The following is a 14,458-nucleotide window of genomic DNA, read 5'->3' on the forward strand; positions in this document are numbered from 1 at the left end:
CTGTCGATATTTGCCAGTGTTTACAGTCCACCTTCTGTAACTCTCTCCAGCACTGTGGGTAGAGGCGGGGAGGTGGGGGTGGAGGTGTACATCCCTTGTGCTTTCCCAAGTAAAACCCAACTCTGGGTGCTACCTCCTCCCCCTTTCTCAAATACCAGGTATCCTAAGACTGTAAGCAGCATTGAAGACTGAAAGTTCAAGGAAGTCAACTAACCTTACCTGATTCCAACCTTCCAGACCATATGGCTTCCCAGAAAGGAACTGGTCCTTGTGGATTCCAAACTTGAGAAGGACTCCAAAGTCCTGCAGCAACACAATGTCCTCATTTGCCAGGTCTGCACCAGGCTTCCCTTTCCATGATCTTCTGGGCAGGATTTGACCCGAGTCCAGAGTCAACCAAATGAGCTAAGAGAGAGATGAGGGGAATGCTTTGGTCTTGGGAATGAAGCATGTAAAATTGCTTTTGGGTTCCCATAGATTCTTGTTCACGATGATTACAGCCATTAGCTAGTTGTCTGTGCTCCAATTACAAAACTGGGGTAAAAGTCCTACAAAATCTTAAGTTTAAATAAAATAACAAATATAAAGCATAATAATAAATATAAAAACACAGTAAGGTCTCAAATGTTATTCTCATCCCCACCCATTATCATTACTTTGTAATGATTTGTTCATGTCTTTCTTCCACACTAGACTATGTTAACAAACAAAATTCAAGATCTAATTGGCTTTATTCAACAATTCGTTAATCGGGCAGCATCCCACCTAGTAAATACAAGGGCACTCTGAGGAGTTGTACAAAATGGAGGGTTTTTATAGAAGGAGAGTGGGGCAAGGAAGTTACTAGCAAAAGAAAAGGAAGAATTGTTTCAGGATAGGTCACCTTCTTTGGGGGAAAAAATGAGAGTCTAATCATGCAGATTACCTCATTAGCGCTGACCAGAAAATTCCAGACTGGCCCAATTAAGAGTATATTCCTGGGGAAGGTCAAAATTGCAGTTAGGTCAAGTATTAATATTAAATCTAGGTTTGGTATCAGGACTTTAGCACAGATTACATCATTTGGGACCTGTGGTTCCCTCTTTAACAACTGTCAACAATTCTAGAACAGGGATTGTGCCTCATCTGTGTTTGCATTCCCTTCCTCTGCATTGCATAATGAAAAGTATTGATAGAATTGTCTGCTAAATGAATAAAGCAATGCAGAGTAAATGAAAAGAAGAGTCACCCAGAAACTCTACCACAGCCCCTCAAATCCATACTGATAACTTATTTATTATATACTGCTTTTATGGTTTTTCTGTGTCTTTGGTCAACTAATATGTGAGCTCCTATAGTGCAAGCATCTTTTAAAGTATAATTTTCCAAAAATTAATAACATGACATTCATGTAAATATAAAATGAACAAGTGTCAAAGATTTCACTCAACTCATTAATAAATGAGGGAACCATTAAGATGCTACAGTGAATTTAAAGAAGAATTTGAGGAACAGATATATAATATATAGTCAGTCAAAGGCATTCTAAAATGACTTTTCTGCTAGAAGCAAAACTGGTTAATATACAGGGCAACAAACTGTAATACTTGAAATCAGATTTTCTAACTGATGGAAATTAATTGAATCTCTACTGGACAAAATTATTTTGCTTTTCCCTGATTGGGAATCATTTGCATTGTTCTCAGAAAAGAATCATTTGCATTCCTACCCATTTTCTACAAATTAACCTCTACTCTTATAAGAGAGTTGTAAAAAAAGCCTAGTTAATAGAAAGTCAACCAAAATTACACACCCTTATGGAAGTTAATAGAAAGTCAACCAAAATTACACACCCTTATGGAATCAATAATCCCTAGAGAGTGTCTGCTAGAGAATACTCAGTAATTCATTAAAAAAATGTCTCCAGGGCTTCCCTGGTGGTGCAGTGGTTAAGAATCCACCTGCCAATGCAGGGGACATGGGTTCGAGCCCTGGTCGGGGAAGATCCTACATGCCGCAGAGCAGCTAAGCCTGTGCGCCACAACTACTGAGCCCGCGTGCCACAACTACTGAGCCCGTGTGCCACAACTACTGAGCCCGTGCACCTAGAGCCCGTGCTCTGAAACAAGAGAAGCCACCGCAATGAGAAGCCCGCACACCACAGCGAAGAGTAGCCCCCGCTCACTGCAACTAGAGAAAGTTCGCATGCAGCAACGAAGACCCAACGCCTCCAAAACAACAAACAAACAAACAAATAAATAAATAAATCTCCTTAAAAAAAAAAATGTCTCCAGTGATCTCTGTTTGTCTAGTTCCAAGATTTGAGTAATTTTTAACATACCACATATTCTATTTCTTGAGGAATACATGTTCCTCAGTATCTAGTGTACATAATGTTTGTACAATAAATAATAAAAAATGAAAGAAATTTTTGTTTATTGCTACATAAACATGAGTATAAAATAGAGCGTTATTACAGGAAATAATTGCAAATAAGTCTTCGTCTCAATGGCTTATTTTAGGTTCAGAATGATTAGGACTTTAGAAAGGTACTATATTGCTTATAATACTGTCTTCCTAACATTTCTTCGTGAAATGTAAAAATATTTACACTAAGTGGGATATAGAGAGACTATAAATATCCTCACAAAGTTCAGGTCAGGTTTTATGGTCAAATAAATTAAAAGAAAACTTTGTTTTCAAAGCGTATTGAATTTGTAATTCCATATAAGGGATTATGTGTTTTATTATGAGCGTCCAAGTTTGAATAAACTAATAAATGAGCATTCACTGACCCTTCTAGACTGTTGAACAATTTGATCTAATCCAGATTGTTTCCTGGAGAACCAGGGTAATAAATCAGGTGCAGAAGTTGTACTCAGACTGGTTTGATTACTTTACAAAGGGATGGAGGCCAGTAATTAGCGGAAGAGATCAGAAGGTGAGGGCGGAGGAGTAGAAAAACAAAAGTCCACTATGCCTAGGCTGGGGGAAGAGTTGTGGGGAGTTAAACATGGAGAACACACCCTGTGATATGTGTGTGTGTGATTTGAAGAGAATTGGGAAAAGATTTTTAAAAGTTCTACAGTATGTTACGAATGGATTTCCTTCGGTCTTTGTCAAGACAATTCAGAAAAGATCTAAATTGCTTCTCTGATTATTTTTTATTTACTGAGTTGATGTTTCTTGAATGCCTCACCAAGAAAAACCTGGGCCAGAAAAGTAGCTTTTATTCAGATTACATGAGAATAAAGTATATAAATTTTAAAAAGGTCAAAATGTTCATGAAGCATTGTAGAATAAGCTTTGCTTGTGAGTCAAGACAGACATGCACTACAGCAAGATCAGACTTGATGAATGACAAATAGTGTGTCTTTAAGTGGTGGCAATATAACTCTTCAAAGACTACTGCTCACCTTGTTATGTCCCTTCAGACTTACTGCAAAGGCCCTATTACCTACTGAAGCAGATTGCTATTCATTCCCAAAATCCATTCCATCCTTCTTCTTTAGTAATTAAACCACAATTATAGCTAGCACAAGGTCACTTGGAATTTTGTTTTAAAAATACATTTCAGCCTGCCTGTAGTTATATACAGCCATGAGCTATGAGAATAAGTACTGCGTGCAACATTTAGAAAACACCCTTAAAGGAAGGTGGTGTACCCTTTTTGCTCCCTTTTTACTGACTGGAATGTAGACATGATTCCGGTAGCTTGATATTGTACTATGAGGTAGAATCCAGCACATTGTAGGTGACAGTAACCTTCTGCATGTGTAAGGTGCTGTTATTTTGGATTTGGTGACACCTTCAGCTGAAACCAACTCTAATCTGAAACACTGATGAATACAAGAAAATAAGGGCCCACTGGTATTTGAGTGAAAGGACCCAGGAATTTAAATTTGGAAAAAAATGTTTAATAGACTTTACTAAATTGTGCCCAGAGGCTGTTTTCCATCCCATGCACAAATTCTAAAAAAGCAACGGATGAAAGAGAAAACCTAGGAAGTGAAAACTGAATGTAAACAATAAGGTAAATGGATCACTAATGAAGAAAACCCAAACGGATAAACAAGCTATTCCCGGAAAGTAGGCTGGATACTTGGTGAAGAGCATTATACTTTTTGAGGCGAGGTCCCATTAGATCTGGAATGCTCTTCCCAAGGGCTCTGATGCTTCTGAAATTATTTCACTTAATTGCAAGGAGAAACTCACCTATAGAATCTGTCTTAGTTTTCAAACGTGCGGTACCACATATACAACCAAAAAGCGTACTTAAATGTCTTTGGGAATTCAGAAGGCAGTTATTCTGCCCCAAATGCAGCTGGCTTAATGAGAATAAAAGAAAAAAGACTTTGTTCCCTTAAGTTTTTAAGAAAACAAAAACATTACTCTCCATGATTAGCAATGTTATCTTATTACAATCTATTCAAATTTTTAACTAATCCACAATGTCTAGTTAAAAAAAAGTGAGCATTTCAGAATCTCATATATTCCCCTTCTCTGCTTAAGAGTTAAAATCAAATAGGTGTGTCTTCATTTTTTATGTCAAAGGAAAGAAAGGAATATGAGGTGCATGAGTATGTGTAGATTATCATCTACCTCCTGGTTTCCTACTTTGAGGTCCAGGAATAGGTTTCAGGAAGTCATGACCCCCCACTAAATTGTATGTACAACTTATGTGTGTACCTTTTTCTGGGAAGAGACTCCTTAGCTTTTATCAAATTCTCAAATGAGTTCAAGACAATGAATGTAGGTTGGATGGTGCAGAATACTTCAAGACCATAAAGCATGGTAACAGGCTATTGTCAGACTGCCAGAGGAAGTATCAGTGGGGTTGTCACCAACAAGGACAAGCTAGTGAACCCAAAGGCTGACCCTCCTCATGGTGAGTCCCCAGTGAAGACCCTGGAGAAATTTAACACATGATGTAACAATTATGGCTACAGAAATAAAGCAAATAATGACCATTACCCAATACTGGAGCACTCTCCAAAAAGTCATTTTCTAATCCTGATCAACTTTTAAGTTTCCAGCTATATTGAAAAGTAGTATGTTATGTGTTTATTGGGCCCTCACCATCACAAATCTTATAATTTGACAAAAAACTCCATCAATATTGAGGTAAGTCTCACAATAAGGGTGTTCATTCACCTATTTATAAAACAGGGAGAATGATCAAAGACACTCCCAGCCTTCTTCAAACAGCGGCTTGATTGCTGAATAAGAGAAAACTTAACAAAAGGGCTTGGAGAGTTTTCCAAGGAAATCACATCCTTGACACCTTCGTTATTGTTACTCCTCCAGATACATCACTAAAGCTCATACATTTAGCACTTTCTCTCAATTTCAAACTGGGAGAATTCCTAAGTCATTTTCATGCTATCAGAGCCCTTGCGCTTATAGAATTTATCATTGTTTTACTGTTACTATAAACGTTTCATTTTATCTCCATTGCTAACCACCCTAGAGTGTTCCAAGTTCCTTATTCATAAATATTTGCATAACTATTATCTAAAAATGGTTTCGGTCAAGGTCATTTATAAGGGGAAGGCATTCCCTCCCAGAAGGGAGGGATGGGGTACAGACTTGCTGTTAAGTGTTTCCTTTCTAATAATAAACTCTAAAAAGAGGACAGACTGTGTTTTAGTCATTGCATGGCAACCAATAGGTGATCATTAAATATTCATTAAATAAATTAATAAAGCTCTAGAATGTTGATAATGCATGGCAGTAATGACCCCATTAATATCATTTTGAAATGCTAATGGAACTTCATAAAGGCAGAAGTCACTAGTTAAAACCACCAGTTGGAAATATATACACAATCTAATAATTTGAGAATCATTTTAAAGAAGCTAGCTTCAAATACATTTTGCATGATGTTACTATTGTGTATGTATAATGTACCAAATATTACCTTCTTTTGTGTGTGATTTTAAAAATTAGCTGCACTTTTTAATTAAAAATAACTTTTATTATATTTCTTATTACAAAAGCAATACATATTATTCACAAATTTTAGCATGATCTTATTCATCCAGGAGGTAAACTTTTCTCCAGAGAAATGTATCTCTTGGTTTATACTTATAATAAAAATCAATGAAAAAAATGTATTCAAAAGAAATCCACTGTGCCTTCACATAGTTATTATCCTTTTACAGAAGACAGATACCTACATTCTGAAATTTTAATTTAAGGTAATACTATGGACTTTAAACTTAAATACTCAAAATACCTAAATTTCTACCAAAAAAAAACTGACAACACAAATTACCTTACATTCTGATTAAATACATGCAGATATTAATATGGGGACTTAAAAATACCTTACATGGATGAATAAATAACTAAATAAAAACATTTATCAGATCAAAAGACAGTATATTTAGATGCAGAAAGAAACCTGCATCACAAGAACAAAATCATTACAGTACAACATGCTATGAGCAGCTAGATGAAAATTACCTGCTACAGAGCAGGGTCAGGAGACTTTCTGAAGGCAGCTTTGTGCACTTAAAATAAGCTCCTAGTTGGCTGCTGAACTGCCAGCAGCCCAGCGCATCACATCTTAGGTAACAGGGTCCTGTATCATCCACAGTATATAAGAACCATTCGGGAAAATTGCATTGCACTACTCTTCTTGCTACTCACCCTCTTGACCAGCAAGTGGGCATCTGAATGAAAAGGGGGAAAAAAATTTTAAAAGCTAATAACTTACTATTCTTTAAAAAAAAAAAAGGATTTTGCTTGTAAGATATAGTATCCTTGGGAGCTTCCATGCCTTCCTTCAGGAGCAGTGACATATTAAAATCGCATATGCAGGGACATATTTGTACATTTGACAATCACTGATCTAAGGAATAATTACCTGGTTTATCTTTAAGGGAAACCACATGATTAATGCATTGAGGGCTTGGTTCCCCCCCATCCCATTCCCCCAAGGTTCTACATGAGAGACCAGTAGACCACAATAGTGACAATTAGCTAAGAGGAAGGGATTAGAAGACCAGATGCTCTTGAAGTCATAACCACAGCTTTCTTAGAGATCGTATCATGGTAGCAGACCCCACAGAAGGGCATGTCTCCCTGCACCTGTTCTAAAACCAAAAAAACTCCTTAGGAGAGTTGATTCCCAAGGAAACTTCTTTTACTTCTTCATGTGATCCAAATGGCACCCTACTTTTCTCTCCAGCCATCATTTCCAACCACCAGAGAGGATGATGTCAGCCCTCTTCAGCTTTGAGAGGCACACAGTATCAGGTAGAAAATACAGTAGCTACAAAAGAGAACTCAGAGAAGGGTACATATTTTGTGGAGTCTTGTAGTCAGATCCTGCCCTCAAGGGGCCTGAAACAGGAAAAACTTCTCTAAACAAAAAGGTTGCTACTGATGCTGCTCTTCCATCACCACAGAAGAGATGTTATAGGAACTGAATTTCTCAGATACCCTCCATTCACCTGGTGAATTTGTCTCGTTTCCAACGTGACAAAAAAGTGACCGCAAACCTATGTATATTGTACCCTAGCCTGAGCACTTGTAGTGGATGTAGAGACCAGCTCTTACAGCACAGAAATGGTTTGCTGGAGTTCAGCCCTCTCACTTGGAAACAATTAAATCTGAAGAGGTATATTTGCACATTAGGCAAAGAAAGCCAGCTAGGGATACAGTCACAGGTCAGATGTTAAATGCCAAAATGGAACAGGACTGACCAACTTGGGCCAAACCTAGCAAAGAGATGATCAAAATGAAATTGGTTCAGGCTGTGAGATATTTTGAGGCACAGGGAAGTCAAGTTTTTCAGTGTAACTGATATTCCCATCAGGCATGAGGGGAAGAAATGTGGTGCAGCTTTTTCAGGGCTCATTTGGGTGGCCCCGAATGTCCAATCCCCACTGAACTTCCTGTTTAAGCCCCTTTGGAGCTGACATGCCAAGTTTTTCAGTAGGCCAGTCTCCCGGAGAGGTCTGGCCTCAGGCTTCACATCATCAGGAGAGCAATGGGGGGGAGGCCGGAGAGGAGAGCCTATGCACAGCCAGCGAGGTCTCCGCCTAGGAGCCAGAGAGGAAGAGAAATAAAGCCATTACACCGCCGCCAAATGACTAATGGAGGAAGTTGAGGAGAACCCTCACTCACCCTTCCAGTGCTCCCCACGGCTCACATCCCCGCATCTGCACACGTGCGTGAACACATTGGTGGGCTAGCACACGCCCCTCTACCCTCGGGAGTCAGACAAACTCTAATGGCTTAGTCCTGAGCTTCTTTCCCTGAGGAACCGACCTTGTGACCATGTTGAACCAAGCACTCCTTTCAGACCTGGAGCTAAGCTACATATCCAAGATAGGAGGCGGAAGCAGTAGGGAGCCCCGTGGTAAAAGGAGAGTATATAGGCTACATCAGCCAAAAGACCAGGCCAAAAAAATGATACTGCGGGCAGGGGCTACTTGGCTTCTGAGGAGGGTCCCTACTGCTGTAGTTATCCCAGTCCATCCTGAAATCAGTCATCAGAGCAGAAGTCAACTTCCTCCCATAAACTGGGATCCAACATTTGACCTTGTGAGAAATTCTCCTCCCCCCACCCCGCCCCCCAAGAACAGTTAAATGTGTGTTAAAACAGTCAAATGTTAAATGTGCATTGCCTCGATTCAGCAGGCCTGGGATGGGGCCCAAGAGCCTGCATGTCTAATGAGCTCCTGGTCCTTATTAAGGTGACAATGAATAAATAAGGCATGAGAATAGTGACACAATCCCACCTGTTTTTCCTATCCCAGAAGCAGTTAAATGCCATTTTACCCCACCAGCTGTAATCTCTTTAGAAACAGGAAGGTAATATTTTAGATGGAAGAGTCCACTAAATTCTAAGAGATCGCCAAAGGTTCTCTTTTTTTCCACAATAAATAATGAGTTCCATGTTGCTAGTGCGAGTCAGAGCACAGTGTGGTCAAAGGTAATTTTTTCTTAATTCTTGTAGAGGCGCCAAAAAGTACACACGGCTAAGTTCAGGTGCCTTCTATAATGTCATTCCCATCTTCCCCAGAAGGTGGTGCAAGAGAGCCACGCCTCCACCAAGGACTCCAGTCACTGTGGAGTGGCTTTTGCTGGTCTGAGGCTCAATTGCCAAGCAGCCTGAGGCAAAGTTTTCGGGGTGGGGGAGTGGTGGAGAACACAACCCAAAATACAAAACAAAAAACCCAGAAGCCTTCTGATAGATTCAAGTTACTCAACAATTTTATTTACCCATTCTACACACACACACAAAAGCACATTTCAAATACAGTTATACACCTTATGTGGATCTGAGTGCCATATTTTGACATCAATGTCACCAGATTAAATTAGAATGCTGCTAAGGATTAACATTCCTTCTTTCAACACAGCTGTGCCTAGGAAACATGCAGGATAGCTCTATTGCTTCGGTTCCCAACTCAGTCCATTCCATTTAACCCAGTGGTGCTCAGCCCACTCCCAATCCCTCCAAAGGGCACAGCTGGTGACGAGTCCTTTGCTTTTGCCACAGCAAAACTATCACCATATCAGAATGAACTGATTTTGTTACTTTAACACAAGAAAAACAAAATGTACACAAGCAATTCAGATACAAAAAACACTGAGTAGCTAAAAATTGGTCATGGATCCCCAGTGAAAGCCTTACTGAAAAGAATACTTTTGCCAAAATTTCCTTTGCATTTTTATTGATTATATTATAATTAAGAGGCAAATGGGTAGCAGACTAAAAACAGCAGCATTATCCAATGGAATGCTACAGCCCACAGCAGGGAAGCTGAGGACACAGAAAGTTCAGAAAGTGAAGTCCTGCCCAGAAATGGGGGAATGGATAGGATGACTTCAAGTAGAGGTAACAGTGTCAGGCTCTGAGAAGGCATTTCCTTAGCTGAGTTTACAAAATAACTTACAAGTGATGTTCAACCTTCATTTTCTACAAAATGAATAGAATTTGGCTGCTACTCTAAAAGAAATATCTATTAAAAATCATAGTGTAGGGCTTCCCTGGTGGCGCAGTGGTTGAGAGTCCACCTGCCAATGCAGGGAACACGGGTTCGTGCCCTGGTCCAGGAAGACCCCACATGCTGCGGAGTGGCTGAGCCCGTGAGCCATGGCCGCTGAACCTGCGTGTCCGGAGTCTGTGCTCCGCAACGGGAGAGGCCACAGCAGTGAGAGGCCCGCGTACCACAAAAAAAAAAAAAAAAAAAAAAAAAAAATCATAGTGTATAGACTTCCCCCTAAAGAAAACATGTGGAGTGGTTACTTCCTTTCTTTGTAGGACATGTACAATAGACAGAGAATTGTAGTAACATGCATACAGTGTCAACTGGTACAATTAGAAAACAGTCAGACTCGTCAGCTTATAGATCTTAGTAGAGCCTGTTGGTTAGTCAGCATAGGGACCCTACCAGAATCTGTCAGGCAGCACGCGGACCCTACCACAGTCTGTCAGGCAGTCAGCATATAGATACTTCTAGATACAGTGTTCTGGACATGAAGAGTCTAAATTAAATTCCTGGACATACTTCTGATGTCTGTGTCACCTCGATCGGAAGTCAGAGATCAATCCTGCCAATGTTGCAACCTGATTCAATTGTGAATCAAATTAAAATTAAAATATTTAATTCCAATAAAATTATTTAATTCAAATTAAAATATTTTAAAACACAAGTCAAAATGTATACCGGAAAACCTATGTAAAGTTATCAAATTTCTGGAAAACAAACACAACATGGCCTCTGGGCTTAAAAAAGACAATGGAATGTGCATAAGACTATACAACCCAGATAGAGTTCCCTCAATTATTAGGCACTCATTCCCCTTGTCCTTTGGCTATCCCAAGCATCAGTGAGTTTCTCTGGTACTCAGATCTTCTACTCACAGATACACCAATAAGATGGATTTATTTCCAAACAGCTGTATCATGTTTCTTCAAAATGCCAGTGTCTCTGAAGATCAAATGTGTGTTGCAAAGAGGAACACCCAGATCCTCACAGGAAACACTCAACCGTTCAGTCTAGGATACAAATATCTTGCATTCCTAACCCTAACTTCTTGGGAGTTAGTGGGTGGGTGGGGGATGGACAAAAAAAAACACAAAAAAAACAAAAACCAGAGATAAGGATATGGGGCAGACCCCTGGCACAATGCGTGTTTTTAACAGATTTTCTTATTCTACTTTCCAACTGAATGAAAAACAATCTCATTACCAAAACAAAAGCAAAAACAATACAGATAATAAATAAGAGCTAAATTCCGATTTAAGGATTAAGATATAGGAAAAGAAGCTAGTTGTCTAAATCTGCTTTAGATTCCTCTTCATATCTGTCACAGAATTCCTCATTCCTCATTAAAGCAGGAAAAAGATAATCAGTGATTATCAAAGACAATACAGTGATTTTTCCTTTCCTAATTTTCTACCAGTAGATTAAATGCTAAAGCCTTCACCTATTTCTCCCATAACACAGCTGAAAGCCTCAGCAAAAGGTACTCTGGAGTTCATCCTTTCTTACTAGCATTCGTGATAAACACATAATCAGAGTAACGGGTATATACTACCGACACACACTCAAATAAGAAGGGGAGAGGAGGACAGGAAAGAAAAGATGGGGAACAGGACTTCTCTAAAATGTGGAATAAGAACTCTCTTCTATTCTATGCTCTCCTGGCTTCTTTCTGCTGAAACTTCTCTGGAGGGATCTTGCTCTAAAAACCAAACAACGCTGAAATCCTTGCTGTTGTCAAGTTCTAATTTCTCATGTCCAATCTGAGAATTATAAGACCACCTCACTCCTCTTCTTGGGGAAGCAAACTAACACATGGGGAGAATGGCAAAATATCAGCAGGCTGAGAGCCCAGATGAACATCCCAGTGCCCTGTGTCTAATGCAGGGGTTTATAACAAGGTAAAACAACGCTAGTTTGTTAGAGAATTCTCTTCTCGCTAGGAGTACATACAGCCCAAAGCCAAATCTTGGATCAAAATGCTCCTTCTCATGCATTAGTTCTGAATCACTCTCACCTCACAGCAAGAGAAAAGACTGAATGGCCATTTGGGCTAAAGATGCCACCAGCCAAGCAAAGCTAGACAAGACAACCTTGTAAAAGTGCCACACACACCTCCTAGACCTCATCATTCTGGGGGACATTCCCACCTCCCAACCCTTTTAGTCTCATACATGTAGGACAAGAGAAGAGTCAGAAGGAATCTCTACTCTACTTCGACATCCACATTTACAGACTCAACGTGTTGCTCTTTCACAAATGTTCATTTATTATAAATTATATGCTCTTTCTCTAAAATAACCTTTTTCAGGGCAAGGACCTTTTCTGCTGCTTCAGTGTCTCCTTCTCCCACCACCACTCCACCCAGCCCAAAGCCCCACAAACATGGACACAAGGTACACATTAAATAATGGCTAAACAGGAATAGGAAGTTACCTTATGTCTGGAAGGCAATTTAGAGCAGAACCTAGGCAAGTGGCCCTTGAAATTGGCTGTGATGTCCTACTCAGGATGTAGGAATAAAGGACTCAAGGTCACAAGCCAGCTGCCTGTGATGATAACCTTTATCATCCCACAAGTTTTACCTCAGTACCTCTCTCCAGGGTGTTTAAAATTCTCAGCTATTATCACAGGACGTTTATATGACATAGTGATTTGTTCCACATCACCCTGCAAATGTAAAGTGTTAAAGGCAGAACAGGTTGCTGCCTGAAGTAACAATGAGGGAGTAACTTCATTCAATACTGTGATCTGCTCACACATCTAACTCCAGGGAACTGTCCTTTCAAAACCATGAGGAATTCAGAATTCCCAGGTTGACGCTTGGTCCAAGGAACTACTGTTTCTCCACCCAACAACATAAAAATAGAGTTCTAACCTGGAGTATGATTCAGAATCATCAGAGAAGCTATTTAAACACATGCATGCCCAGACCCTAATCCCAGAGACTGAGTCAGAATTAAGCCTAGAGTGGACACAGGCATGTGCATGTTTCAAAAGTTCTATAGGGGATTCTAATGAAGATTCCTAGATGAGAAGCACAACAAAAGGTCTCCTATTACCAAACAAAAACATCCCTGGCAAATAGCTAACTTGCTCTCACTGGTCACCTCTAAGAGACAGATTGATAACCTTAAGGTGCGGAGTCCTCTCTTTTAAAAATCTCATGAGAACTCTAGACTTGACTCTCAGAAAAATGCACATACGTGGACTTCCCTAGTGGCGCAGTGGCCAAGAGTCTGCCTGCCGATGCAGGGGACACGGGTTCGTGCCCCGGTCCAGAAAGATCCCACATGCCGCGGAGCGGATGGGCCCATGAGCTATGGCCGCTGAGCCTGCGTGTCCGGAGCCTGTGCCCCGCAACGGGAGAGGCCACAACAGTGAAAGGCCCGCGTACCGAAGAAAAAAAAAAAAAGAAAAGAAAAGAAAAATGCACATACGTATATTCATATATTTTGTATACAAAATTGGGGGAGGTATGCCATCGTGGGCCACCAAGGGGCTAAGAATCCCTACTCTAAACATTTCCTATTTAACCTTGCAGAAGAAATAAAATGACACAAGTAAATGCGTAAACAGTCAAGAGCTAGACCCCATAGCATTCTAAGACTACTCTGGACATCAAGATGATATAAATTAATACCCTAGTGAGGGAGATTTAATTTATCACCAGGCTTTCCCAATATCTGGGGAAAAACATTGCTCACGCAAAACATTTTTTGACTTAAAAAGGAGAATGTGTTGAGAATTACTAGAATGTGTTGAAAATTACTAGCTCACTAGCAGCTCTAGTGAACTCTTCTCTACCTTTCCCTTGTTCAATTCAAACCTCAGTGGTGACTCCTGAATCTAACTCTGTCCTTCTGAACAGTCCCGGAGGTCACTGGCTTTGGCAGGAAAGTTCCTGTAGTTGGCAAAGAAGCCAGGAGCCACTGGAGAAAATGTATGACACTCCTCCAAGAGCCCTGTAAGAGCTAGAGGCCAGCCTACTCTCCTAAACCTTACGCCTCTGCAGCCCAGAGACCTCACACCTCTGCAGCCCAGAGACCTATGTCTGAAAAATACAAACCAAGATATTTCACACAGACTGAAAGCCAGCTTCCCCCAGGGTACTGAAGACTGTAGGATTGTTTCTCATGAAAGGAGGCAAGAACTCTCATCCTATGTCTACCTGCAGGCTCCAGAGCATCTGTGGATGTTCTATAGCCTGGGCTGACCCTTGTAGGACCTGGCTTGAGAGGAAGGGAGAAGGGAAAAGAAAGGCTCCCCCAGTCCAGATCCATCTAGGCCCACTGCAGAGAACATCAGTGGAGGCCAGACTTCTCTCCCACCCACCGCCCCTTCCCTCCCAGACAGACACACAACAACGCCATGCATCACACTGGGCAATCCAAAGGGACATGAGAGGGGGGAAGAAAGCAGGCAGGTCAGGACTGTGAGTAAAGCACACCTGGAAGAGACAAAGGTGGAGG

General features: G+C 40.5%; 1 protein-coding gene across 2 annotated transcripts in view; it reads right to left on the bottom strand.

The window, feature by feature from the left end:
- Positions 1-5,934: 5,934 nt before the first annotated feature.
- Positions 5,935-14,458, bottom strand: part of PFKFB2 (6-phosphofructo-2-kinase/fructose-2,6-biphosphatase 2) — a 26,411-nt gene continuing 17,887 nt past the window's right edge. For both annotated transcript variants that reach the window (XM_082612891.1, XM_082612892.1), the window contains one exon: positions 5,935-8,030. In XM_082612891.1, coding sequence (XP_082469017.1) covers positions 7,968-8,030 — 63 coding nt within the window. In that variant the 3' untranslated portion in view covers positions 5,935-7,967. The remainder of the gene's footprint in view (positions 8,031-14,458) is intronic.

The sequence above is a fragment of the Mesoplodon mirus genome, assembly GCF_964341445.2.
Source record: "Mesoplodon mirus genome assembly, chromosome: 3".
In the NCBI taxonomy this organism is placed as follows: domain Eukaryota; kingdom Metazoa; phylum Chordata; class Mammalia; order Artiodactyla; family Ziphiidae; genus Mesoplodon; species Mesoplodon mirus.